This window comes from Mesocricetus auratus, unplaced genomic scaffold (assembly GCF_017639785.1).
Source record: "Mesocricetus auratus isolate SY011 unplaced genomic scaffold, BCM_Maur_2.0 Super-Scaffold_100009, whole genome shotgun sequence".
Taxonomy (NCBI): domain Eukaryota; kingdom Metazoa; phylum Chordata; class Mammalia; order Rodentia; family Cricetidae; genus Mesocricetus; species Mesocricetus auratus.
Window position 1 is genome coordinate 48,188,848 of NW_024429193.1, and position 27,604 is coordinate 48,216,451.

General features: G+C 44.7%; 2 protein-coding genes and 1 non-coding gene across 4 annotated transcripts in view; 1 reads left to right on the forward strand and 2 right to left on the reverse strand.

Moving 5' to 3' along the window:
* Positions 1–8,829: 8,829 nt before the first annotated feature.
* On the reverse strand, positions 8,830–16,660 carry CUNH1orf194 (chromosome unknown C1orf194 homolog). Its single transcript, XM_005076649.4, has 6 exons — positions 16,371–16,660; positions 15,827–16,207; positions 10,962–11,078; positions 10,033–10,148; positions 9,355–9,479; positions 8,830–8,979 (listed from the first exon to the last, which is right to left on the reverse strand). The coding sequence occupies exons 2-6, from the start codon at positions 15,905–15,907 to the stop codon at positions 8,909–8,911; spliced, it is 510 nt and encodes a 169-aa protein (XP_005076706.1). The 5' UTR covers positions 15,908–16,207; positions 16,371–16,660; the 3' UTR covers positions 8,830–8,908.
* LOC121142533 lies at positions 13,210–13,373 on the reverse strand. Its single transcript, XR_005879575.1, has one exon. It is a non-coding gene; the product is annotated as a U1 spliceosomal RNA (small nuclear RNA).
* A 203-nt stretch (positions 16,661–16,863) lies between the features above and the next one.
* The window catches only part of Elapor1 (endosome-lysosome associated apoptosis and autophagy regulator 1), a 74,750-nt gene continuing 64,009 nt past the window's right edge, over positions 16,864–27,604 (forward strand). The window contains exon 1 of one of the 2 annotated variants that reach the window (XM_040752049.1): positions 16,864–17,206. In XM_040752049.1, the coding sequence (XP_040607983.1) occupies positions 17,054–17,206 (153 nt within the window). In that variant the 5' untranslated portion in view covers positions 16,864–17,053. The remainder of the gene's footprint in view (positions 17,207–27,604) is intronic. The other variant, XM_040752048.1, reaches the window with a different exon arrangement.

Consider the following 27,604-nt stretch of genomic DNA (forward strand, 5'->3'; position numbering starts at 1 on the left):
GCCCGACCCCAGGACCCGGCCGCGGCCGCCTAGCCCCAGCTCACGTCTGCGGCCTCGTGTGCGGACGCGCAGAGACCCAGGGTGACAGCGCCCAGAGCAGGCGGCATGCTGCCACTTGGAGGTGGAGGCCTGTGCTCCCGCTGCAGTTTTCCTTACTCCCTCTGCTTAGGCTGCGTTTGTTTGGTGACTTTTTTTTTTTTTATCAACAGTGCTTCACCTAGGGCTAAAGGTGCTATGCGCTGTTTATCCTCTGCTGAGGAATATGTCATAAATTTACAAATTGCAGGCTCCTGGGACTTACTCCATATATAGTGAATTAAAATGGGGTGTGTAGGGGGGGTTAAGGCTTAAGCGTAAATGTCTTGTTTTAAGGCAACACCCCTTATCTTTTTTTTTCTCGGGCTGATGAACTTGGTTTGTAGCTGAGGATGTTGGATTTTTGAACTGCCTACCTCAGCCACTTTACTAACACGTTAGATTAAAAGAAAGACAATTTTTAAATTTAAATTAGAAACAAGCTTGTTTCCCATGTCAATCCCAGCTCCCTCTCCTGCCCGCCCCACCAGAGCCCCCCCAGCCCCCCTCCCAGTTCCCACTCCGATCCCCAGGGAGGGTGAAGCCCTCCATGAAGGATCTCCAAAGTCTGTCATTTAATACAGGGCAGAGTCTAGGCCCTCCCCCAAGAGTCCGGACTGAGAGCATCCCTTATTGTGGGATGGGCACCCAAAGTCCATTTGTGTGCCAGGAATAAATCTACCCAAGGCTGCATAGATTGCCTAGGCCTCCTCACTGACACCCACATTCAGGGGGTCTGGATTAGTCCCACGCTGTCCTCCCAGCCATCATTCTGGGGAGAAAACAATTTTGGTGGGGGGGCTGGGTTGTATTGGGTGCACACGTGCAGGTGCTGGAGGTTTGTGGCTGACTTCAGGTCTGACTGTGTCATCCCCATTTCATTTTCTGAGGCAGATCCTCCCCCCTGAATGAGGAGCGTTGTCTGTTTGCTTTTGTTTTTTTTCGAGACAGTTTCTCTGCCTGTCTGCCTCCCAAGTGTTGGGATTAGAGGTGTACACCACCACAGCCTGCCTTCAGCCTACTTTCTTACAGAACCCAGGAACACTAGCTCAGAGGTGGTTCCATCCACAATGGGATGGGCCCTCCTCATCAATCACTAAGAAAATGCTCAATTGAGAAAATGCCTCCCTAAGATTGGCTTGAGTTTCCTTTCTCTCAGATGATCCTAACTTTGTAAAGTTGACACAAAACCAGCCAGCACAATTGAGGAGTATACACCCCTGAAAAAAAGGGGGGAATCCGGTTGTGCAGCTTCTCTGGAACTGGGGAGCATTAAGTAAAATCTAAAAAGTTGGTACCATACAGGTTGATAGTATAACAATCATGATTAGAGGCCAGGGAGACTTGTGACAGACAGATGGGGGAAAAGATTGGACACACACACACACACACACACACACACACACACACACACACACACGAGATATTTGAGACAGGTGCCTTTACTGTAATGTAGACATGACACAATGCGCAAATGTATTTGTAACTCCCATACAGATACAATGTATATGTGAATAAAACAGTTATTCTAGGACTAGGGCAGTGCTTCAGTGGATAAAGTGTATGTCACAAGAGGGAGGATTGGAGTCTAGAACCTGATCATCAAAATTGACATAAAAGTGGGTGGGTGCAGCTCCTCGACGGGCATTGGTGGCACACTCTTTTAATCCCAGAACTGAGGAGGATCTCTGTGAGTTCAAGACCAGCCTGGTGTACAAGAGCTAGTTCTAAGACAGGCTCCAAAGCCACAGAGAGACCCTGTCTCCAAAAAAAAAACAAAAAAAACAAAAAACGAAAAAGAAATCCTGTCTCAAAAGAAGAGCAGGCAGAGTAAACTATGAGGAGCAAGCCAATAGGCAGCACCCTCCATGGCCTCTGCATCAGCTCCTGTCTCCAGGTTCCTGCCCTGCTTGAGTTCCTGCCCTTTTCTTTCAGTGATGGACCACCATGTGGACATGTAAGCCAAATAAACCCTTTCCTCCCCAAGTTGACTTTGGCCATGGCATTTCATCAAATCAATAGACATCCTAAGACAGTTGTGCATATATAGCACATTTTCATCTCACTTGAAACATTCTACCACTGAGCTATCGTGTGTGTGTGCGACGTGTGTGTGCACGCACAGTGGGGATGTGAAGGCCAAAGGATACGTATGGAAGTCATTTCTCCACCATGCAGGCTCCAGGTTCAAACTGAGGCTGCCAGGTTTGGCAGCAAGTGCTTTCACCCACTGAACCATCTCAGCCCATATATTTTATTTATTCACTGATGGACAATTAATTCCATTTCTTAACTATTGTGACTGCTGCTGCAGTAAACATGGGAATATGGAAGTGCATATCTCTCCAAAATACGGGTTCATTTTCACTGATGCATAACAAGTAGTACACTTGCTGGGTGGCTCCTAAGGTTTGGATTGATTTTGAGACAAGATCTCAGTGCTGTGGGACTGAAATGGTCCTGTCTGGGCATCCCAATAGTAGTAGGACTAGAAGCATGCTGCCAGTCCTGGCTGGTAGCTGTATTCTTTCTTTTATTTTTTTGAAACAGATCTATTATAGCCTTGAGTGGCCTGGAACTCAGGGATGAGTCACCTCTGCCTCCCAAGTGATGGGATTAAAGGTGTGTACCACCAAATGATCTGATTACAAGCCCACACATTCACCACACCTAGTTTTTAATTGAGTGCTGGAAATCAAACCCCAGGGTCTCATGCATACTGGACAAAGCTCTCTACCAACTGAGCTCTAGACATTGTCCCAGTACTTTCCAGTATGGTCGTCTTAATCCCATCCTAACTAGAGTGGGGTGGTGTCTGATGGTGACGTTGATTTGTACATTCTCTGATGGTTAGTGATACCAATCTTTCATGTACTGATTGGCCAATTACATGCTGTCCTAGCTTGCTTTCTATTGCTATGGTAAATGCCATGACCAAAAGCAACTTGGGAAGAAGAGGGTTTATGTTATACACAAATCACAGTACATGCCTGAGGGAAGTCACAGCAAGAGCTCAAGCAGAAACCTGAAGGTAGGAACTGTGGCAGTGACCATGAATCATGTCGTTTGCTAGTTTATCTTCAGGCACTCATCCAGTCACCTCCCTTACACTCCCAGGACCACCTGCCCACAGGTGCGCTGCCCACAATAGGCTGTGCATTCCCCTATCAGTAACCAAGAAAAGGTTCTACTGGTCAGGCAGTGGGGGTGCTTGCTTTTAATTCCAGCATTTGGGAGGCAGAGTTAGGTAGAGCTCTGTGAGTTCGAGGCCAGTCTGGTGTACACAGCAAGTTCCAGGACAGTTATGTGATAGTGAAAACTGTCCCCCACCCCCCAAAAAAACATAATATGTGGATGCGGGAATCAAATTCCGTTACTCTCTGAAAGAGCAGGCCCTGCTCTTAACCACGGAAGCATCTCTCCAGCTTCCTCTCCCCAGCTTTTGAATGTGAGTTCTAGGGATTTGGGTCCTTGTAAGACAGTCGACTCCTAAGACATCGCATCCTTACTTCGAGTTTTTTGTAGTTCCATATGAATCATAGCATTGTCTTTCCTTTCTTGAAGAACATTATTAGTGTTTTGACAGAGATCACATTGACTCTGCAGAATGCTTGGGATATTTTCAGTGTTGATTCTTTCAATGCATGAACACAAGATGTCTCTGTGTGTGTCTGTCTCTCAGTGTTTATAGTTTTCATTGTAGAGATAGGAAAGGGTAAGCTAAACTCGAGGGCTTTACTTCTAATAATTTAGAAATAAAGGGACCAGACCCTCACCCAGCCCCTGCTTTAGCAGACATGACAGGCTACAGAAAAGACCCGTAGGCCTCTGACACAAGGAAACTCCAGATCCTCTGGCCTCCCAGAGTCTAGGGCCAAAATTGAGCACAAAGAAACTCCAGACCCACCCACCCCCAGCCTTCTAGATACTTGGTTTCTGGGAACTGTTTGGTCACAAAAGAAACTCCAGGGACCAAGAACTCCTCTGTAGTCTCCAGGATATAGTTCTGAAAACTATTGGTGTCTGTGAACAACAGGCCACCTACAAGTAACAAGACAATGCCATAAAAACCACAGAATGTTCCCTCTCAGCACTGACCAATGAGAATTTAATTGCTACACAGGTATACCATGCCAAAATATGGCTTTGAGAAATTCTTCTAATTGTTCCCAAATGTCAACCGATCAGAAACCAACCCGTACCTACTGATGTAATCCTGCAACTTTTGTCTTTAAAACCTAGCAGTAGACAAGGAACTTCACTCCCTCTGGAGGCTGCTGCGACAGCCAGCCAGACGGGGTCCCTGTCATGGTTGGATGAACAATCAATAAACCTTGCTTTTGCAGTTTGGTAGGTCTGTCTTCCTAGTAGTCTCTGGGGATCTTTGCGACTTGGGCACAACAGGGATCATTCACATCATAGTTTATATTGATCATAAATAGAATTGCTTTCTTGATTTCTTGTTCACATATTTTCCTAATGGTACACAGAAATGGTAGTTTTTGTTTTTCCTGTACTAAGGACTGAACATGTCTTGTACATGGTAGACCATTGTTCTATCAATGAGGTATATCCCTAGCCCTTCTTATTTATTTTGAGACAAGATCTCATTATATTTCCCAGGCTATCCTGAACTCATTCTATAACCCAGGAGAGCCTTGAAACTATAGTTCTTCTGTGTCAGCTTTCTGAGATCACAGGCTTGCATTTGAATTTTATCCTGAAACTGTATTGAACTTACTAGCTCTAGTAGATTTTCATGAGAATTTTAGGACTTTCTTCCTGTAAGATCATGCTATCTACACACAGTGAAGGTTGGATTTCCCCCCTCCAGTTTGGACGCTCTTCATTCTGCCTGGCTTTCTCTGCCTAGGACTTCAGCATCATACTGTACACAGGAGGTGAAAGTGGACACCATTGCCCAGATCTTAAAGCTTTCAACTGTCTCCCATTCAGTGACATACTGGCTGTGGGCTTGTTGTATATGGACTTGATGTTGGAGTCATGTCCTTCTACACCTGATTTCTTGTTTTTATTCTGAAGGGATGTTATAAAATACCTTTTTCCAACTGGTGCGATGATCATATGGGTTTTATCTTTTAATCTGTTGATGTGCTGTATGATGTTTATTGATTTTTATATATTGAACTATCCTCCCTGGCAGGAACCTCATTTGATCACAGTAAACAATCATTTTAATGTGCTATTGGGTTTGGCTACTATCTTGTTGCATTTTGCATTTATGTTGCCTTACTGTACTATTGCTGTAAAGAGACCAAGTCAAGCTTGTTTTTTTAATCATTTTATTCTTTATTTACTTTAATATTTGTTTTATGTGCATTGGTGTGAAGGTATCAGACAGATCCCCTGGAACTGGAGTTACAGACAGTTGTGAGCTGCCATGTGGGTGCTGGGAACTGAACCCAGGTCCTTTGGAAGAACAACCAGTGCTCTTAACCACTGAGCCATCTCTCCAGCTCCCCTCAAGTCAAGTTTTTAAAGAAATCTTTTAATTGGAACACTGCTTACAGTTACAGAGAGTTAGTCCACGACCATCATGGCAGGGAGCATGGCAGCAGGCAGACAGGCATGGAGCATGGCCGAGGGCTCACATCAGACTCGAAAGTTAGAGGCAGAGAGAGAGATGAGACTTGTCTTGGGGGTGGGCTTTTGAAACCTCAAAGCCTACCCACCATGGGCACACCTTCTTCTAAAGGCCACAGATCCTTACAAAACAATCCAGCAACTGGGAAACGAACATTCAAACAAATATATGAGCCTAGCCAGGAGAGGTGGCGCACACCTTTAACCAGCTGTTCTTATTCAAACCGCCACCACATTCATTACAAACGGAAACCTTTTTCTTTTAAATGTGTGTAAATAAGTGTGTGTGTGATATTGTTGAAATGTGTGTGTGTCTTTGAGTGTGTGAATGTGTTTGGGTGAGTATGTAAGTGTATCTGTATCTTTATTTTGTTTTGGTATCAGGCTAATGCTGACCTGAAAAATGAAATTGTAAGAATTCCTTCTTGTTCAAATTTTCAGAATATTAAGATTTTATTTTATTTGAGACAGCACATCATATTAGAGATATCTCAGGCTGGCCTTGAGCTCACTATATAGCCAAGGCTGACCATGAATGAATTCCTGATCTTCCTTTCTCAGCCTGCCAAGCACAGAAACTTCACATTGCACATGGCAGCAGAGACTATCTGAGGAGACTGGAAGGTCTGAATATAAAGAATATGCCAATTCTTGGAAGAACTCCCCTTTGTATTTGAGTTATAAATGAAGCAATATTGTCAGAATTAATTATAAATGGACCTTTATATCATACACTATTGTTTTGTATCTTTAAAACATTTTTGAGACAGTGTCTATATAGCCCAGGCTGGCCTTGGACTAGCAATTCCTCTGTCTCTACCTGTCGCACCTGCTGTGCAGCCTGCATCCGAGAATGTAGCGAGGTGGTCGGGATAGATGACACAGAGACTGGTCGTTGCTTTTAGAAAACTTTTATGCTTTCCAAGTCAGTTTAGGAGGAGACCCCAAGTCTGCTTAGGAGGAGAACTCCCAAGGAAAAACGCTTCCCTTTTTAAGGACTTCTGCCATCCATCTACATACAATTCTCCAACAACTCTCCCAGACTTCTCACCCTCCTGGCTGGTGGTTTAATCTCCAGCCCCAGAATCGGGGAGAAACAGCAGGGGGGACAGGAAGAAGCATCTAGCAAGAAGCATCTAGCCGTAGGGGGTGTCAAAGTCATGGTGTTTCAGTGAGTGAGCCCTTATCTGAGCCCTATCAAGAGCTTTATAGCACTGAATTGTTTTCAGTAAACATTATCTCACAGCTGCCTGCTCCCAGGCCGAAGGGGAAGTGGGTCTCTGTTCAAGGTCTGGTGTCCCCACATCTACCTGCCGAGTGCTGGGATTATAGGTGCAAAACATGGCACATTCCATATAATGCAATATTCAAAAGGTCACTGGGCCATTTGAAGCATCCTAATTGAGCTTATCAATAAAAACCTGAAGTCAGATATTGGAGTAAAAGTTGAAAGATCAGAGAAGCAAAGGAACAGCCACAGTCACTTTTTACCTTTCTAGATCCTCAGACCAAAAGGACTGAGATCCTGTCTATGCTCCTCCTTATCACTTCCTAACTCCGCCCCATGTTGTCACTTCCTGTCTCCTCTCTGAACAGACCTCCAGATCTCTATTGTTAACTGGTGGCTAGTTCTGTCCTCTTATCTCCAGGCAAACTTTATTTGCCAGAACACAAACAAAATATCACAACACCATCCCCCCCCCGTTCTTTTTTTTTTAAGATTCATTTATTTATTACATATACAGCGTTCTGCCTACATACCAGAAGAGGGCACTAGATTGAATTGTAGATGGTCGTGAGCCACCATGTGGTTGCTGGGAATCGAACTCAGGATCTCTGGAAGAGCAGTCAGTTCTCTTAACCTCTGAGCCATCTCTGCAGCCCCTCCCCCCATTCTTTTTGTGACAACAGGTTCTAATGATGACTTGTATGTGCACACGTGGGTGTGTGTGCATGTGCGTGTATATTTGTGCAGATGTGTGTGTGTGTGCGTGCGTGTGTGTGTGTGTGTGTGTGTGTATTTGTGTATTTGTGAAGATTCACATTCCCCTGTGTGTGCACCAGTGAGACCAGAGGTTGAAGTTGGGTATCTTCCTCTCTCTCCCTCTCTCTATGCCTTACTGTTTGTTTATTTGAAACAGGGTCTGTGATATGAACAGGAACTCAGCCGACTCGGCCAGACTGCCTCCCCTGCCACCATAGCCCCCATACCACTGCTGTTCCAGACGCGTGCTGGGGATCCAAACCTCAGGTCCTCTGACCGTTTCCCCAGCCTCATGACTTGTAAGATTAGAAACCATATTAATGGGCCGGGCGTTGGTGGCGCACGCCTTTAATCCCAGCACTCGGGAGGCAGAGGCAGGCGGATTTCTGTGAGTTCGAGACCAGCCTGGACTACCAAGCGAATTCCAGGACAGCCTCCAAAGCCACAGAGAAACCCTGTCTCGAAAAAAACAAAAAGAAAAAAAAAAAAGAAAGAAACCATGTTAATGTATCAAAATTTTAGGGTCCTTGAAATCCAAACACTAAGTTTTTGAACAGTGTTTATGAGATTTGGTGCTATATGCCACAGACAAAATTAACATAGAAAAGAGAGTTGACTTCTAGGCAGAAGAGAGTCAGAGACTGGAGGATGGCAAGGAGTATAACCAAGGAAAAGCAGATGAGTAAACTCAAGAAGTCGGAAGTCTGTTAATGTGACTTCAGCAGTTAGCTACACGGTGCACTTCGAATCATAGTGATAACTTCCCCGTTAAGACAACTGGCTAAGCGGGGTGGTGGTGGTGGCGGCGGCGCACGCCTTTAATCCCAGCACGCGGGAGGCAGAGGCAGGCGGATCTCTGTGAGTTCGAAGCTGGGCTGGACCGATAGCCTCCAAAACAATACAGAGAAACTCTGTCTCGGAAAAACCAAAAAAAAAAAAAAAAAAAAAGACAACTGGCTATTTCTATTTCCTGTTCCCCTGAACATGGCTCTGTGTAGCTGTGACTTTACAAACTTGTAAATACTTGTGTCCCTTCCAAACCAGTGTTGTTCTGTCCTAAATCCTTCCAGCAAAATGGCTTTCCAAGTTGTAAGGGGTTCTAGAATCAGGGCATTCTTTTCATTCTAAGAGAGATCAAAAGTGCCATGAGCAGCAGACACCTCAGATTTCGTCTTGAGCAAACCTATTTAATGCAGAAGGACAGATGAGTGTTCCACCATGGTGCAATTAGCCAAGGTGTCACCACTAGGTGGAGAAGAAGCCACCGTCATTTTTTCGGGAGTAGCCTCCATTGGTGGCTGCAGTGTGAGGAGACACTGTGGAGAGAAGAGAATGGTGTGAGCTGGAGTTTCAGACCTTTCGCACCCATCCCGTCTCTTAATCCTCCAGTCCGCGCATTTACTGGTACCGTGAGAAGACTCTTGTCAACATGTGTTGCCCTAATGGAGGTTAACTAAGTTCCTCATTCCCAAATCCATGTCCTGTGCCTGCCTGCTCAAAATGTCACCTAGACCTACTCTAAAAAACTGAATTCCCTGCTTCTATTGTCATCATGACCCTTAGTATTAGTTTAGTACTAATTAACCAGTAATTCCCATCCTCTGTAGTCTCTGAGTTTCCTGCCAGTCAGTAACTCTGAGCCCCGGAGAAACACCACCCACCCCATGTGCCGCCTGTCTCCTAACCCTCACCTATGGATCCCTGGATGCTGTGGATGGATTCTTTCTTAGGGTTGATCCAGTGTCTGATGTTAGCCCGGGAAGTGATGGGGGCTGGAGGAGAGTGTAAACTTTCTCCAGGAAACTGGATCTTGCTTCTAGAAATGGCAGGAAGAGAATAGAGGAGAGTGCTGTCAACCAGAAAGAAACTGTGAGAGGGAAAGATCATTTTGTAAGATTTCAAGTCAAACCCTATTTACCTTCTAGAATTATCAAAGCATTTGCTTGTTTATTCTCATGAATTTAACTGGACAGGTGAACTATCTAAATGAGGATTTCTGCTCATTTTAGAGAATGAAATACAGAAATGAGGCCTAAGGATATAGCTTTGGCGATACAGTACTTGCATAGCATGCGTGATGGCCTAGGTTTGATCACTAGCACAAAAAACAAACTATTCTAAAGATTAAAAAACAGCCAACTATGCCAGGTGGTGGTGGTGGCACATGCCTTTAATCCCAGCACTTGAGAGGCAGAGACAGGCAGATCTTTGAGTTCAAGGCCAGCCATGAGTACACAGAGAAACCCCGTCTCAAAAAACAGACCAAATAAAGCAACTATGTACGTGTTCATATTGCCACGTGCCATTTTACCTTATGTCACTGATGGTAGTAGCATCCTTAGGGTGGAGAGTCTGCTTCCATCACTTACCCTCGGATATCCTGAACGGTCTCCTGGTGTAACAGTATCTCAGTTTTAGTTTTGAATGCCCCTGTGTGGTGGTCGTACAAGGCTGCTAAGCGGAAATCCAGGTCATCCTTTGGTATCTACAGAGGAATCAATCAGTCCTCCCACAGTTAACTTGACTGTTTTGTGCCTTGACCCTAGTCAGAGTGCATCTAGCTATTGTATTCAGATTGTATCCAAAAGAGCAGAAACCCAGCACCTAATACTGCATTGTGCCTGATGATGCCCTCATAACTTTTGTCCGTAGGAATGATTTACTATGGTTAGGCTAACAGTGTTAAACTCACTGGTGACGTGGAGAAATGGTCTTTGGGTTTGACAAATCTTATCTCATTTATTGTTAAATCTGGCCTTTGCTTTTTTTGTTCATTTTTGCTTTCATTTTTCAAAACAGGGTTTCTCTATGTAGCCCTGGCTGTCCTGGACCTTGCTCTGTAGGCCAGGCTGGTCTCTGCCTGACTCTGCCTTCCAAGTGCTGGGATTAAAGGCGGGCATGTGTGTCACTACTGCCTGACTCAGCCTTCGATTTACTACAGAAATTTGATCAAAATGTTTTGGAGCAAGCCTTGTGACTTAATATGTTGGCTTTGGGTCTGGTAAGATCTTGAGTTGGGAGCAAAAGGAAATATGCTGGGACACTCCAGACTGCCTTAGGAAAGGATATTACTGCCTGTTGTGTTGGCATATGCCCACGATGTCTGTACTCAGGAGACTGAGGCAGGAGGATTGAGAGAGACTTCTATGCCAGTCTGAGCTAAATACTAAGTTTGAGGTCAGCTTTAACTATGTACTAAGATTCTATCTGAAACTAATTAGTTAATTAAATTAAAATAGAATATATTTATTGAACCCTAAGTAAAAAAAAAAAGAAGTAGTATTTTAATGCTAAGCACCTTGGGATCAAAAAAGTAGACATCTCGCCTCATGGAGGTAACTGTAGGAGTTGAGCTGAGCCGATTCCAGGGTTCCTGCTGCTGAGCAAGGTGAGTTGGGTTCTTATACTGCAATTTCTGCAAGAAGAGAAACATGCAGGATTTGGTTACAGGAGGCCCCGCTGATGCAGCATGGCTCACGTTCATCACATTTTACTTGAATCTCAGAAGGACAGCTACAAAGAGATGAGTGATCACAGGGGCAGGACTCCCTGAGCCTTGGGAGTGAGAAGTGATTGAAAAGGGCCAGGAAAACAGAAGAAGCTGATGGATCAAGATGCAGGAAGTAGAGGAGGAGGCTCAGCAAACAGATCAGAAAGGAGGTATGTTCATGTTTAGAAGTCTGAGTTTGGAGAAAAGATGAAACTTCTAATTAACAGAAAACTGGAAGTGTATGGATTGCTGGAGAGCTGGAAACAAATAAGATAGATCAATTTGTCCACATGCTGGTAGTTGAATTCTGTGGAAAAAGCCTGGTCTAAGGGTCTACTAGGACAGTATTTTTACTGAGGCGGGGGGATCCCAAAAGAGGCAATGGGGGACAAAGTGTGGTGTTGAGGTTGAAAAAAAAAAGATTATCCAAGAAAGGATGAGTCACCCAGCAGTGGTGGCGCACGCTTTTAATCCCAACACATGGGAGGAAGAGGCAGGCAGATCTCTGTGAGTTCAAGGCCAGCCTCAAAAAACAAAACAAAAATGGGTAAGTCATGGGAAGCAATGTCAGACAAAGTTCAAGTTCTATAAACACTACAGACATAAGAGAAAAACCCAAAGTTGGCTTTCTTTGTATATGAAATTGGCCATTTTCATCTCTGTATCCTCAGTACCAAGCATGCTGATCTAACATAAATAAAAACCATTCTGTGATCAAACCAATGACTGACTCTAGTAAGTACTCTCCCTCCATGTAGCAAAGTACTGTGTGACTCAACTCAGTGAAATCTTAGTTGGACAGTAGGTTCAGGCAAATATGTAAACACATGCAAATGCAGACTCAGCTACCCCTGCTGTGGCTCTGCCACTTTCTTCAATGGCCATATACGGCTTGCCATCTCCTCTATTGGCATGGCCAGATTGCCTTTCACTAAGGTCAGGTGGTAGAGACAGGTAGACCTTTGTGAGTTCGAGGTCAGCATGGTCTACAGTATGAGTTCCAGGACAGCTAGGGCTACACAGAGGAACCTTGTCTTGAAAAAAAAAACCAACAACAGAAAACAAATAAAAGAAAACCAACTGTCAGTCACCAGGGCCAGCCGGCACACCTCCTTCCTTTGGTAACAGGAAGAAGTCCTTTACTCAGGAGGAGGCTTCTCTGACCTAACCCTTCCCTGGTCTTTGGATCTGTACCATTTCCCACACACCCATCTGGCCCCAACATCTCAACTATCCTTTTATCAAGATGTCCATCACATTGTCACATTCTCCACAGAACTACACTTCTTCAAGGGTCAACAATTACATTCTCTTCTTCACCCTTCATGTCTCCAACCCTATGTAGTATGGCCTCTCTTCCAGTGCCCACTGAAACTGTCCTGGCTGTGGAGCTGTGATCTCTGTGGCTACTAGAAAGATCTCTCCCAACCTTGACCTTTTTTTCCTGAAATTTCTGACACTGTAACTCTGAATCCCCACAAATACTTCTCCATCTTAGGAGGCCAACTCCTGGTTTAAATTTGGTCACTGGCTAGTACAGCTTATTTCTCAGCTTAGCCTTCTGCTTCTGGGAGTGCTCCTTCTTGTGTTATTCTTATATTTACAGGACAGGCTCCTTTTCCACCACAGCTTCAAACAGCACGCCAGCCCTGTAGCTCCCAGACACACATCTTCAACTTGAACCTCTCAAGCCTGCCTATCACAAAATCTTTTAAAGATGTCACAGGCACCATAGAAACATCCACATGATTGATGTCAACACCTTTTTGCCCAAACCTGCTTCCTTGGGATACTCCATCTCAGTGATGGTATCAATTAAGCCCTCTGAATCCAGGAGTCTATTTTATGTTTATCTATCTTCTTTGGCCCATATAGAGTTATCCAATCCCCCTGTCCTGCCTTTTCATCCTTCTCAAACATGCCATGTCACTGATGCTGGTTCCTCTTCTTCAGGATCGCTGCACCTGTTTCCAAGCTGAGGCACCCCCCTCTCACTCCCATCAGATCCAGTCCAATTCAAGTGTGATTTCTTTCTTTCTTTTATTTTTAATTTTTTTAGTGGAGAGCACAAATGCAGTGCCCCCACTACCACAAATTATGCAGTCAAGTTTCCTGAATTTGGGGAAACCCCAAGGGTCATCACATCCGGAGTGCAATGGATAAGCCTCACCTGGGAAAACGACCATTGTGATCATGGTATCTCCTCTGCCAGATAAGCACTTATTTAAGGGCCAGAGAGCCTGCATTCATTGATTACTAGTTCTGTGACAGGTGTACATGAAAGCAGTCAGACTCTGTATATTAATCAATTTAATCTTTTATTATCAGCACAAACTAATCATATGAAACAGGCTTCATCATGGTATTTTATACCTGCATAAAACTCTGACCATATTTACCCCCCATTATCCTCTATTGTTCCTTTTATAAACAGTCCCCTTTCTATTTTCATGCTCCTTTTCCTCCTTGTTGTGTTAGGGATCAAACTCATGCTGGACAAGTGTTCTAACAAGCAGCTACTCCAGTCTTTAATTTGGGGGGGGAGGGGGGTTGGGGTTGAGACAGGGTTTCTCTGTATTGTTTTGGAGCTTGTCCTGGAACTCATTCTGTAGACCAGGCTGGTCTGGAACTCACAGAGATCCGCCTGTCTCTGCCTCTTGAGTGCTGGGATTAAAGGCGTGCGCCACCAACGCCCGGCTTCCAGTCTTTAATTTAAAGCTAGAATATGCATACCCCACATCTGCCTTCCTTAATCTGCCTTGTCTCCCTTATTATGTTGCATCAATCTCCCTGAAAATGTAACTATTCTTTATGACTGGATGATACTTGGTTGTCTATGTCTAGCACAATTTATCCATTCATGTGGCCAGGTACCTAGGCTGGTTCTTTAACTTGGGTATTGTGAATATCAGTGCCATAGTAAATGTGTGTAGACAACTTTCTGCTGGCTCAATTCCTTTGGGTATCTGGGAGTGCCACAGCAAGCTGTCTTGGGACTCTAATTTCCCTTTCACAATGGCTACACTCTAGTCACATAATTGTCAAGGAATAACCAAAGTACATTTTTATCAACGGCTCTTATTTACAACTTATGGAGCTGAGCACATGGCACTCTTAAGACCAGTCCTATAAATGTTAGTGGCATCCCCCATCTGTCAAGTTTATCCACATAGGCCACCAGTTCTGTTTTTTAGGCCAGTGTCTCATATAATCTAGGCTGGTCTTGAGCTTCCTGTGTAGTTGAGGCTGTAGGTCCTCCATTTTGCTGATACTCATTGAACACACATTTACTGAAAGACATGCACAAATCTGTGTGTGAGTTCTTTTTTTTTTGTTTTTTTTCTTCTCTGTGGCTTTGGAGGCTGTCCTGGAACTCACTTGGTAGTCCAGGCTGGTCTCGAACTCACAGAGATCCGCCTGCCTCTGCCTCCCGAGTGCTGGGATTAAAGGCGTGCGCCACCAACGCCCGGCCTGTGTGTGATTTCTAACACCCTCTGATCATAACACTCCAGTGCTTGAAATCCCATGATTCCCAGCACCTCCAGGCTGATTCCTAACCCGCTAAAGCAAGGCTCACAACACTGCCGCCAAGGTCTGGTTCCTAGCACCCATTGCTCCGACATTTAGCTCTTCTGGATTTGCGGTTCCCCAGGCCATTTTGTCTCTCCTTCCCATGCATGTGTACCAATGCTTCCTTTCCCTAAGTATCTGATTTTCTCTTTCCTTCTACACACACACACACACACACACACACACACACACACACCCCTCCCTTTCATGTCTACCAGCTAACTCATCTAAATGCCACCCTCCTTCTCTGAGAAGCCCTCCTTCAAGTTCCTATTCTCAGGGCATTCTACCTTGGACTTCTTTACAACGTATGTGCCACTGTGGGAAGCACATTTTCGTGTTTGTCATGTGTGTGGATTTGCTTGTTCAGAAACAGGTTCTTGTAGTTTAGGCGGGTTTAGAATCCCTGCTTCTCCTGCCTTCGCCTTCCAAGTGCTGAGATTACAGGTATATGCTTTGCCTGAACATTTTCTCTGACCCTAATGCTGGCTTGTCTTCCCTACTAAGCTAACTGGACAGTAACTATATCTAATTTTAGACTACATGTCCCAGTGTTTAGCAGTGTGCCTGCCACATAAATAACTAATATTGAATAAAAGGAAGCTCTTTCATATTGCTATCAAGATCATATTACCACTTAATTCACCTTATTGTGCACCTATTCAAATATCCCAAATACTTCTACTAGGATAAACATGGTTTGTATTTCCAGAGCACTGAACACAACTAAATTAAACACACACATATACAGATGTGTTCTTGCATTAACCAGAGGTATTGTGAAGACTTGCTTGAAGTCTTTTCTAGTCCACATCTCATCTGTCTTTGGAGTACAGATTTCAAAACAAGAAAAAAAAAGATAGCTTGGTGGAACCCAGCTTCCCCATCACTTATATTAGTCATTGCTTTGATGGGCCTTATTCTACAAGAGCGTTCTCTTCCCTCTGCTCAAAACCACTTCTGAAACGTTAGTGGACCCGAATAGCAGGCCAAGGAGACATACAGAAAACAGATTTCTCTGGCACTCGGTGATCTCACCAGAGTTAGGTTACCAGGAGTTTGCTGGAGACCCCACTGGGAATTTGCGGAGGTAACCGCAGTACCTTAGAAGCCCGCAGATTTCCCACGTGTGTGTCTTCGTCACTTAACGTAGGGAGCGAGTAAGATTCCTGAGTGTGAGGCATGCTTAAAGGCCCAAAGGCGCAGGCTTAATCCCAGGAGATTAGCGCAGTCGCAGCACGTCCTAGCTTCTAGAGGATCCTAGGTCCCAATTGTTTGGAACGCCCAGTTTTTGGTTGCCAGGCAACTACCCCTGCATTTATGACAGAGATGAATTCCCTTCGAGAGATGCGCCACCTGGCGGTTCAACTCAGAAGGTTCCTTGGGAGGAGGTTGTGAATACCGAGGAAAGGAGACCTAGATGTGCACTCTGGAGCCTCAGCTGGAAAACGCTGGCCTCCCACAGCACGGGAGTTCTGCAAAAGCTGAAGAAAGAAGTCCGTTAGGATGACCCACAGGTTTCCTTCTCCCCCTCACCTAAAAGAAAGCTTCCCCATTTTCAAAGCAATGAGAGTACGAAAATGTAAAAAAACAAACAAACAAACAAACAAACAAACAAAAAAAAAAAACAAAAAACGAAGATCTCACGTGTCCTGATTGGAAAATTGTCGGCTAGGTCACCCTCCTTGCTGTTTAACTATGCAGACGTCAGGGTTACTTATCAACCCGGCTGTTAAAACATGGATGGATTTGGTGGGGTGGAAGGATGGAAGTAGCTTTTGCAATTAGTGCTGGGGCCACTCTAGGAGACGATCCCTGGAAGGTAGCGATGACGTCTGTCTTCCCTTTATCATTTCACACGCCACGTTTACAAAATAAGAGATGTTTAAAAATAACCCCTGGCAGGAGAGAGCAATAGGGGCGAAATGTACTGCTGCGGATGATTTGGAGGGTTCTTCTGCCGCGTGCTTTACGTAAGCTTGTTGGGTTAGTTGCAAACCCTGGCGCGCGCACTCCTACGCCGCGCGCCAGCGGTGGCGGCTGCCATGGAGACCGGCAGGTGAGCGGCAGAGGCGCGCGTGGTCCCTGCCCCACCCGCGCTGAGCGAAGAGGATGCGGTTGTCAAGGCGACGTGGATAGGAGGAGGAGAGGACCGAGGGAGGAGGAAGGATGGGCGGCCTTGGCGTAGCCGCAGGGAGGTGACTGAAGCGAGTCCAGCCCCTTGCATCCTCCCCCTGTGTACCTCCCTCCTCTTTTTTTCCCTCCTTCTGCCAGCATAAGCAGCCACCGCAGCACCTGAGCCGCTACTGCCGCTGGCTCAGGACAGCGCTATGGCTGAGCCTGGTCTCAACCCCCATCCCTCCTCCAGAGGCGGAGGAAGAACTGAAAGGCGCACATCCCCGCTTATGTGGCTGTTGCTTTGGGCTGGGACCACCTTCCAGGTGACCCTGGGAACCGGACCCGAGCTTCACGCCTGCAAAGAGGTACTGTCCACTTCACCCCTTTGACCTGATCTCACTTTGGTCAGAAAAAAAAAAAATGCTTAGAGCCAGATGAAGACCTTGGGGATCCAGGTATAGTTTCTGGGACCACAGAGTTCAAATTTCTCTAGGGATGAGGAGTAGGGGTTGGGGGGTTGGGGGAACAGGCTGGCGTTGTCATGGGGGAGACCAGCCCTTTGGAGGACTCCTAAAATAGATCACCCTCACAAGCTCTCGGCTCTGGCTCAGCGAGTAAGGTCCGAAGGAGTGACAGTCCCCAGAAAGAAAGAGAAAGAAGACAGGAGTTGCTTTCCATATGGGGTGAAATTTCCTAAAAAGTGATCGAAAACACCGAGTCCAAAAAGATAAGAGTAAAGTGGGGGACAGGTAGGACACTGGAGTCAGGGGCCTTGGGGTTTGAGGGTGGGAGGCTAGCTCGGTAACATGCCCCCGGTGTTAACACCCAGTCGCCTTCCGGCTCCTACCAGTGGTTCTTGCTGGAACGAGCACCTTACCTGTTCCCTTGCGCGTTTTGTTCAGGGGTGAGCATGTCCCACCTTTTCTTGATTTTGAATTCTTGAACGTGTTTTCTACCACCCTCTCTTCTGAACTTCTGCTGACATATGCCATAAGTCTTTCTCAAGGTGTCTCTAAAACGTTAGCAGCATAATTCAGACAGTAGGTAGTGAATGTCTTCTAATAAAAAATGCTTTTTGAAAAATTTTTGGGGTGTACATGACATTAGGAATAGCAAAATTAGTGTCTGTATTTGTGAAATAATATTTGCTTTGTGCTCCAAGTAACTTAAAAACCATATGGTAGAGGCAACAATAAAATATTTACAAGAACTATACGGGGGAAGGCAGAATAAAATTTATCTATGCAAAATGTGAGAGATCTGAAAATATGTCAAAAGACTAACATTGTAGGAGGAATGCTAAATGCTAAATCCAGCTAAAGTTTTGAAGGGTTAAAATAGTCCTGTTAAGACACCAATGTTAACAGTGCAAGTTCAGTTCCATGAGAAGTATTATTATGTAGAGATCCTAAGTACTAGTCTGTCTACAACATAACAAACCATGAAAGAAGCAGGGGGGATTTCTACACAAATGAAGTCTGACTTAAAGGATTCATTAATATTTAAAGTGATCATCAGGGATGGAGAGATGACTCAGTGGTTAAGAGATCTTGCTGCTTTTGTAGAGGATTTGGGTTCAGTTCCCAGCACCCATATGACCATCTGTAATTCCAATTCCAGGAGATCTAACACCCTCTCTTAGTCTCTGAGGGCACTGTGTGCAGGTGGTACACATACATGCATTCGGGCAAGCACTCACACACATCAAATAAAAACATTTTTAATGAAGAGACTCCATGGCTGGGATGTAGCTACAAGGATTATTTTAACCTCTCAAAACCTTAGCTGGGGTATGTAGTACTCCTCTGAGAGTGCTAGACTTTTGACATGTTTTCAAATCGCTCACGTTTTGCATAGTTTATAGAGTGCTTGCCTAGCATGCACGAAGCCCTAGGTGTGATTCCCCAATACTGAATAAACAAGGCGTGGAAACGTGTGTCTGTATTCTTAGCTCTTGAGAGGTAGGGGCAATAGGATCAGAAATTCAAGTTCATCCTCAGCTACATAGTGAGAGACAGGCTCCACAGTTCCACAGAGTCATCCTCTGACCTTTATTTGGGATGTGTATAATCATATTAATATGCTTACCATAAACACACGTACATATACTGGGAAAAAACAGCAAAAACTGGAAAATGACTCCAGTCAATGGGCTTTCTAAAAAACTTTTACTAGTCCCAATTATACCCTGGCCACCTACATTTTTAACAAGTCACTTCGTAACGTGTCTTAAAGATGACCAGGAGCATGATGATCTTCCCGGTGACATTGGTTCACTGGCCTTGGTGGCCTGTGGTCGAATTCCCTTGCCTAAGAATTAAACACCTTCCTTTCCTTTGTGGAAGATAAGAAGTTCCCCATTCAACTGCCGATTGTCACTAGACCTTTGTCCACTATGGACCATATGAGACACTGAGAAGGCCTTGAACACTTACTCTGTCTTGGTTGAGAGGGAGGGAAGAAGATTAACTTGTGAGCTCTACTTTGTATGCAGATTTTGTCTTTAGACCTGTTTAAACAATCAATATTTGCTTAAGGTTGAGTGAGCTGAGGGCAGTGGAAAGGGCCTCAACACCACAGCTTTGGGAGTCGTGGAATGGACATTCTGATAAAGCCAACCTCAGAGAAGACTGTCTCGAAGAAAAAGTACACCTCTAGTGCAAAATGGAATTACTGCATCCCTCTTCTTGGCTCAGATTCTTTAATTAGATCCATACCTCTTACCTGGTTGAAATGGTTTTGGAGGCAAGCACATTGACCATGGGCATCAGCAAGCTCTGTCAACACTCTCCTTGAGCAAACAGCCTCCTTGACTCCAAAATAATGAGGAAAAGAATGAGTCCATTATTGTGGTGTCCTTCATTAGGCAACATGAACTGATCCAACTAGTTTGGGATTCCCAGCCCTAAAAAGTGAGAATCTAGTTTAAGGGAGATTTCTCACTCTTAGGTCTTGATTCTCAAATGAATTTCTTAAGAGCCTATGTTGGTTATGCCTATGCCAGGACCTCTTATCAAGCCAAGCCTGATCCTAGTGACAGTAATGTTGTCCCAAGTTATCTATAAAAGCTGCCGGATTGAAGCAGGAAGCAAGGGGACTTGGCTTGAGGTTTTATTGAGGTGGCCGAGCACTGGGAGTGGAAACTGCTGGACATGTGCCAAGGTTTGGCACTCCTGCCACAGTTTTACAACATTCGGGGTCATCAGTGGAACTAAACATCCTGGATGATGTTTGTGCGCATGAATCACTTCCTTAGCCCCGCACTGGCCCAGGCTAAGTGCTGACTGGGAGCCACGCATGTTTTTCTTCATAGTGCAACAAATCTAAATCAAAGGAGAGGAGCAGAAAACTGCCTTTGACATGGTCTGCGTAGTCCCGAGGCTGCTGTGCTAATTGCCCCCAGAGGGACTTCCCAATCCATACTGACAGGCCCAGGGGGTCCTAGGATTCTGGCAGACACGAATTGAAATAAAATTTGTTGAGTGAGTGAAGACTGTGCCAGTTAGTAAGGAATCAAGATCATTAACTTCTGATAGCCTCAGCTTCCTTCCTATTAAATGGAGGGGGGTCATATGCATCTCACATATGTGAGGACCGAATCAAATTAGACAGCACATGTCAAATACCTAGTACACACTCCCAGGATACCATAGGTCCTTAAGAAACACTGGGAGGCAAGCAGGTCATGTACACAAATAATAACATATGAACATTGGCCTAAGGTTAATGTATGGTCAGCAGGAGTGGTGAGACAGAGGCAAGTGGGAAAGAAAGGAAAAACAAAAATAAACGAACAAAGATATGAGAACCATTGGTACTTGGCTGGCCTCTAGAGTAATCAGTTGCACTCACTGGGCATACAGGGAGGCAGGGTGCTTTCTAGGTACAGGAACCCAAGGAAAGTTGAAGAGATGGAAAAAAAGGAAAAAAGAGTCTGAGAATTGCAAGTGCACCAGTTGGCTTAAACATGAAGTGATGTGAGGATAGTAGGATTTTTGGTCAGAATGTTAGAAACCAAGTAGAGAATGCATGAAGAATTTCTGGCCAGGATAAGTGCATGTTCAGGGTGTATAAGATGGATACGGTTGAGGGTTAGGGCTTTCGGTTGCTAGAGTGTTTGCCTGGCTTTCAAAAAGCCCTGGGTTCAACCCCCCCCCAACGTTATATAAACCAGGCATAGTGGCTCGTACGCTGCTGTAATTCATTTTTTAAAAGATGTGTGCTCTTGTGTTTCTCTGTGTGGGTACGTGCATACAAGTGCAGATTTCCATAGAGCCGAGGTGTGTCAGATCCCCCTGGAGCTGGAGTTACAGGGCATTCTTGTGAGCTGAATTTGGGTCCTCTGCAAGAGCAGTAGGTGTCCTTAACTGATGAGTCATTTCTCTAGTGCCACCCGCTCCTGTCAGTCCTAACACTCTGCAGAGAGGGGAGGAATTCAGGTTCATCCTGGGCTACACAAAAAATTCAAGACCTGGGCTAGGTGAGACCTTGCTTAGAAAACGAAAGGAAAGCCAGAGGGGGGAGGGGGAGGGGGAGGAAGAGGAGGAGGAAGGAAGAAGGAAGGAGAAGAAGGAAGAAGAGGAAGAAGGAGAAATGAAAAGAATGTGGTTGACTTGCACAAAAGCTCAGCGCAGGAGGCTAAGTGAGGAAGTCAGTTCAGGTTTTACCTGAGTTATCAAAGGGACGCTGTTGGTTAGCATCTGTGTGATAAGTAGAAAGAAAGAAAGGCCTAACGAGGACAGACAGGCTGAAGGGAGAAGCTGGAGGATGTAATGATCAAAGGTTAGGCTACTGTTGAGGGGCAAGTTCGATTTTATTTTATTTTATTTTTGGCCAGGATTTTAGAGTAAGGGAATGATAGTGGTTCCTAGCCTAAACGCAGAAAGAAGGCACAGCTTTGGTGAGCAGCGTGATTGGTCCTTTTTCTCAGTGCCAGTTTCTTTATCAGCTTCTATAGCGTTGAGGAGTCTGGAGTTCTTACCACACTACTTCTCAGTATGATTGATCGAAGCTTCTGGGCTCTTATCTTTTCTCCTCGAGGCTAGAGCTTGGCAGGGCCATGGGCAGATCTAGAAAGCATCCAGCACCTTGGAGCCTTCAGGACATATTCCACAACAGTGGAAATGACTGGAAATGACTCCTGTGGCCTGTGGTGGTGGCACACACCTTTAATCCCAGCACGCTGGGGAGGCAGAGACAGGTGGATCTCTGTGAATTCAAGCTCAGCCTGGTGTACAGTGCTAGTTCCAGGACAGCCAGAGCTACATAATGAGACCCTGTCTAGAGAAAAGCAAAACAAACAAACAAACAAACAAACAAACAAACAAAAAAACAAAAAAAACCTAACCAACCAACCAACTGGTCAAACAATCAAACAAACAAAAAAGTCCAAGAAGACTAAAAAAAGAAAATGAACTTGCTGCTACTGACCAAGAAGAGAATATTCACTATCAGGGACTAGAGATCTGCATCTTGTTGGGACATTTAAGAGGCAAGAAGAAGGAGGAGGAGGAGGATGGGGGAGGAGGAGAAGAAGACGATGAAGAAGATGAAGAAAATAATAATAATAATAATGATAACATTATAAAAATCACCAGGAATCCTGGCACTCAGCTGCCATCCTTGTGTGCATACTTACGAGGAAGGCAGAGCCGTGGCACAGAATGTGAGGACCAAACTGGGTTCAGCTTCTCAGCTCTTCCACTGTTAGCTAGGATGTTCTTTGACTTCCTCATGCTTCAGTTACTTCTCTTAGATGTGGGGATGCTGGGGCCAGGGATACAGTTCAGTATAAGACACGTGTCTGGTTTGTTTGATCTCTAGTACTGAAAAAAAAGAGATATTAGTAACACCCCTTTAACTATTATGATAATTTAAGTGAGTCAATACATGTGAGGTGTTTAGGACAATTCTTAGCATAGTAAGTATTCAGTAAATGTTAGTGGGTATAGCCATGTTTTCGAGAAAGTAAAATCAACACTGTCCTATAATGAAAAATTTGTAAGGCCGGGGCTGTAGAGAAGGCTCAGCAGTTAAGAGCATCTGTTGGTCTTCAGAGAACTAGGGTTCAATCCCTAGTCCACACATGGTGGCTCACAACCATCTGTAACTCCAGCTGATGGAAATCCAAGGTCCTCTTCCAGCCTCCCCAGGCACCAGGAACACACTTGGTTCACAGACATACATGAAGGCAAAATGCCCATACACATAAAAATAAAATTTAAAAAATCACTAAGGACCTAAGGGTGATAGAAATGGGTTGACTTGGAAGCTGAGTGTGGTGTCACACATCTGCAGTCCTGAAGCAGGAGGATTACAGAAAGTTTGAGACCCTGCCCCCAAGCCAAAATAACAATGAGTGTGGTGGCTACATGGGAAACCCCAGCACGTTGAGACAGAGGGACTGTCTCAAGTTCTAAATGAGCCTGGGCCACATTAGGAGTTCCAGGGCGCCTTGGCTACATAGTTAAACCCTATCTGAAAACAGAACAAGCACATTTAAACAATAAATTGCCTGGTGCTGGTGGCACATGCTCTTAATCCCAGCACTTGGGAGGCAGAGGCAGGCGGATCTCAGTGAACACAAGGCTAGTCTGATCTACAAAGCAAGTTCTGGGACAGCCAGGATTGTCCCACAGAGAAACCCTGCCCCGGAAGAAAAAAAATAAGAAGAGGGAAATAGATGTGAAAGGTATTCTGGGAAGGGTTGTTGGAACTTGGCAAAGAGTCAGGAAGACACAGGAGAGTCTGTGTCTTCTACTCAGTGGCCACCTGCTATAGGAGTACTGGCCACAAGTATGTCTAGGACCCTGAGGAATGAGATTATTAATTTTATTAATTAGGTTTAGTTACTTTTAAGTAAAAGTTAGATACTTAACTACTGAAAACCCTTTAACTTAGTTTGGGATAACTTGGGTAAATTAATGTATTAACCATAATTTTCATAAAATTGCTAGGAGGATTAAGCAAGATAATTTGAGAAAGGTATTTATTTGGCAAAAGAAGTACTGCATGTCAGTAAATATGCTTGTTAGTCGTTAGTGAGTTACTTTTTAGGGACTTGACCGGCTCATGAGGTTGCCGTATGTGACATCACATTGGTGATGAACTGGAGGAACGTGCCTGGTCAGTCTCTGATGCCAGATTCTCACTGCAGTCATCTCTCTTGACTTCTCATGCAAGTCAGCTGCCCTCCCTCACTCTGCAGTCATTCCTTTCTCTCCTTCACTGAATCTTTTAGTTATTTATTTCTAGACAGTGATGCTATGTGGCCCAGGCTATTTTTAGAACTCAACACAGTCACGTTAGCATCTCTAGTGTTGGAGTTGGGGCATGTATCACCACATCCAACCCAAAGAGTTCTCACCAACTTCCAAATGTATTATTTCTTTTATTTAAAAACTAAAAAAACCCTACACAATGAATATGCACTAATAAACATTTAGTCTTGGGGGCTGGAGAGATGGCTCAGAGGTTAAGAACACTGACTGCTCTTCCAGAGGACCTGGGTTCAATTCCCAGCCCCCGCAAGGCAGCTCACAACCTCCTGTGACTCTAGCCCTAGAGGGTCTGATGGCCTCCTCTAACCTTCATGGGCACTGCATGCATGTGGTGTAAAGACCTACATACAGGCAAAACACCCATACACATAAAATAAATAATAGAAATTTAAAGGCCTGGCAGTGGTGGTGCGTGACTTTAATCCCAGGACTCAGGAAGCAGAGGTAGGAGAATCTCTGAGTTTGGGGCCATCCTGATCTACAGAGTGAGTTCCAGAACAGCCAGGGCTACACAGACAAAACCTGTCTCAAAAACCAAAACCAAAACCAAAGCAAAACATAAATTTATAATAAAGACAAGCATGGTGGCTTAAGTCTGCAATCCTAGCACTGGGAAGGCTGAGGCAAGATGGTTGTCTTTCCACAAGTTCAAGGCCAGCCTGGCTACACAGCCAGACCTTGTGGTTAAAGAAAGAAAAGACTAAAGGAGGAAGAAAGGACATAGAAAGAAAGAGAAGATAGAGAAGAAAAGAAAAAGATAGAGTTGGGGATGTAATTCATCGGTAGAGCACTGACCTAGAATAATTTTGATTCCCAGGAAAAACAGACTTTTCTTATTGTCAGTCTCCTTTCAGGTGCCTCTCTATGGAACTGCTTGTCTATATAGCGGTTCCCCTTGATCACTGCCCCTTTGAAAATCCTGTCTAAAATCAGTGTCTCTAGACCCCTCTCCTTTACTGAACACATTACACATTGGTTTTCACCCCGGTGCTTTCAAAAAAACTGCGCTTGTTTAGTCTTTGGTAATCTCTCTAGTCTTCATCTGGTCAGATGTAGATTTTAGTAATAGTAAGAAGAGGAGGAAAAGGATCTATGCCAGTTGGCTTTTGCCATGCCACAAGCCTCCCTAAGACTTAGTGGTTTAGAGGGGTAACCACTTTTTGGCTCAGAACTCTGAAGTTTCTCTGGGTGCGTTGTGAGGTCTGCTCAGGATGGCTGATTGCTGTGTGGCTCCCATCCATGACTGTGGGGAGCTTTGGTTGTAAGTTTACCAATCTAGGCTACCTTGTCCAGATGTCTGACAGCTGGCAGGCTGTTAGTTGTCCCCGTCTGCCTTTCCTTGGTTCTCATTTTTCAGTAGGCTAGCTCAGACCCACTTATACCATGAGAAAGCATATATGTGGCTTATACCCAAACATACACACATAAATGGAACAAATTTGAAAGTAATTTTTAAGTGACTAAAGGCAACTTAGGAGAAAAGGATTTATTTTAGCCTGTAGGTTATGGCTCACCACCAAGGGAAACTGAGACAGGAACTCAAGGCAGGAGGGACTCCAAGGAGCAGAAACCATGGAGGAAGGCGCCTTCCTCTCTATGGCTCATTCAGCTTGCTTTCTTTTGCAACCCAAGACCACCTGCCCATAGCTAGCACCATTCACAGTGGGCTGAGCATTCCCACATCAACCATTAATCAAGAAAATGCCCCAATTTTACGGCCAATTTTATGTAGGCTGTTTCTCAGTTGAGGTTCCTAAGTGACTCCTGTTTGTGGCAAGCTGACAAAAAAACCAACCAACACTGTAACCTGGGTTGACTTTGAACTTACAGTCCTCCTTCCAATTTCACCCATCAAGTTCCAATACAGACATGAACATTGTACACACATATTTCAGATGCTCCTCCATTGCCATTCTTATCCCTCTGCCCCTCCCCTCCCCTCTGGTCCTCTTCTCTCGTTCCCTTCCTTTCTTTTGTGAGGCCAGAGCTCACTAGATAGCCCAGGCTAGCCTTGAACAGCTCATCTTGTATTACAAATGTGTACCACCACACCCAGTGTACCATTTCTTCAATTCTTAAATTGTGTTCCTAGAAATGGGGATTCCCTAGTCAAAGGATGGATTTTGGGGGGGGGGAGCTGGAGGAATGTCTAGACAGGGTTTCTCTGTGGCTTTGGAGGCTGTCCTGGAACTCAATCTGTAGACCAGGCTGGTATGGAACTCACAGAGATCCGCCTGCCTCTGCCTCCTGGGTGCTGGGATTAAAGTCATGCACCACCACTGCCCGGCCAAAGGATGGATTCTATGGTTTATATTGCTCAATATTCCTGAATTTCTCTTTTTGAGAAATTACATAAATTTGATTTCCTGTTAACTCAGATAGTCTCATGTTTTCTCAAGTTGGAGGTTATAAATGAAAAATGTGAGATTTTAATCTAAGATGGGGGTTGCTGTCACTTCCTTTTTCACTATAAAAATAATCTACACCCAGAAGGTGGCATGGGATCCCCTGGAACTGTAGTTACAGATGGTGTGAGCCACTGCATGCGTGCTGGAACTAAACCCAGCCCAGTCCTCTGTAAGAACAAGTGCTCTTAACTGCTGAGCTGTCTCTTTGCACTATTTTCTTCAAAAACTTTTATTTGTGTGTGTGTGTGTGTGTGTGTGCACACACACACACACACACACACACACACACACATAACATAGAGTACTATGGCGGTCAGAAGAGAGCTTGTGGAAGTCAGCCCTTTTCTTCCACCCTGTGAGTCCCAGGAATTGAACTCATGTTGTCAGATGTGGTAGCCTTTACTTGCTGACCCATCTCAAGCTCAAGCACACACTTCAATTATCTGTCTCTTCTGACTATCTATGCAAACTATCTATGGGCTAATATCTTTGTATAATCATTCTATACTTCCTATGCTCATCACATAGTCGGTAGATACTTCACTTTCTTTTTGCAGATGATGGAATTAAGATACAAAGAGAGTAAGAAGATACTCAGCGAGAGGGCAGGATCCCAGGCAGCTGGGTGCTCAGCCATCATGCTATCTGCCTGTCGTTGTCCCAAATCCAGCCTGTCTGCTTGTCTTTGCAAAGAACAAGTTTCCAGTTTCCCCTTGGGTTTACAAGTCCCCAAAGACAAACCTCTGTCAACACTTCCACATGACACACCTTTTGAAATACTTTGTTCCCAAAGAAAAACGCATCTCCTTAAAAAACAACTTTCTATAAAAATTGCATCAGAATATCTGTCCTATTCATATTTTATTGTTTTCGTTATAATAGATCTTACTGTATGTGGATGATGCACATGTGACCGCCAGAGGACAACTTTGTGGAGTTGGCTCTTGGCTTCCCCCTTTCATAAGCTCCATGGATTGAACTCAGGTCTTTAGGCTCGCCCGGCAAGCGGTTTGACTGAGCCATCTTGCCAGGCCTGTGCTTGTATGCATGTATCGTAAGGTGTTGAAGCTAGCTT

Bases quoted from the DNA above. Each gene is read 5' to 3' on its own strand.
- CUNH1orf194 (XM_005076649.4), bottom strand. From the start codon at position 15,907: ATGCCTCACACTCAGGAATCTTACTCGCTCCCTACGTTAAGTGACGAA. The intron at 9,480-10,032 runs GTAAGTGATGGA...TGCCATTTCTAG, and splicing joins ACCGTTCAGGATATCCGAGG to AAGCAAGATCCAGTTTCCTG. The intron at 8,980-9,354 runs GTGAGGGTTAGG...TTCTCTCCACAG, and splicing joins CAGCATCCAGGGATCCATAG to TGTCTCCTCACACTGCAGCC.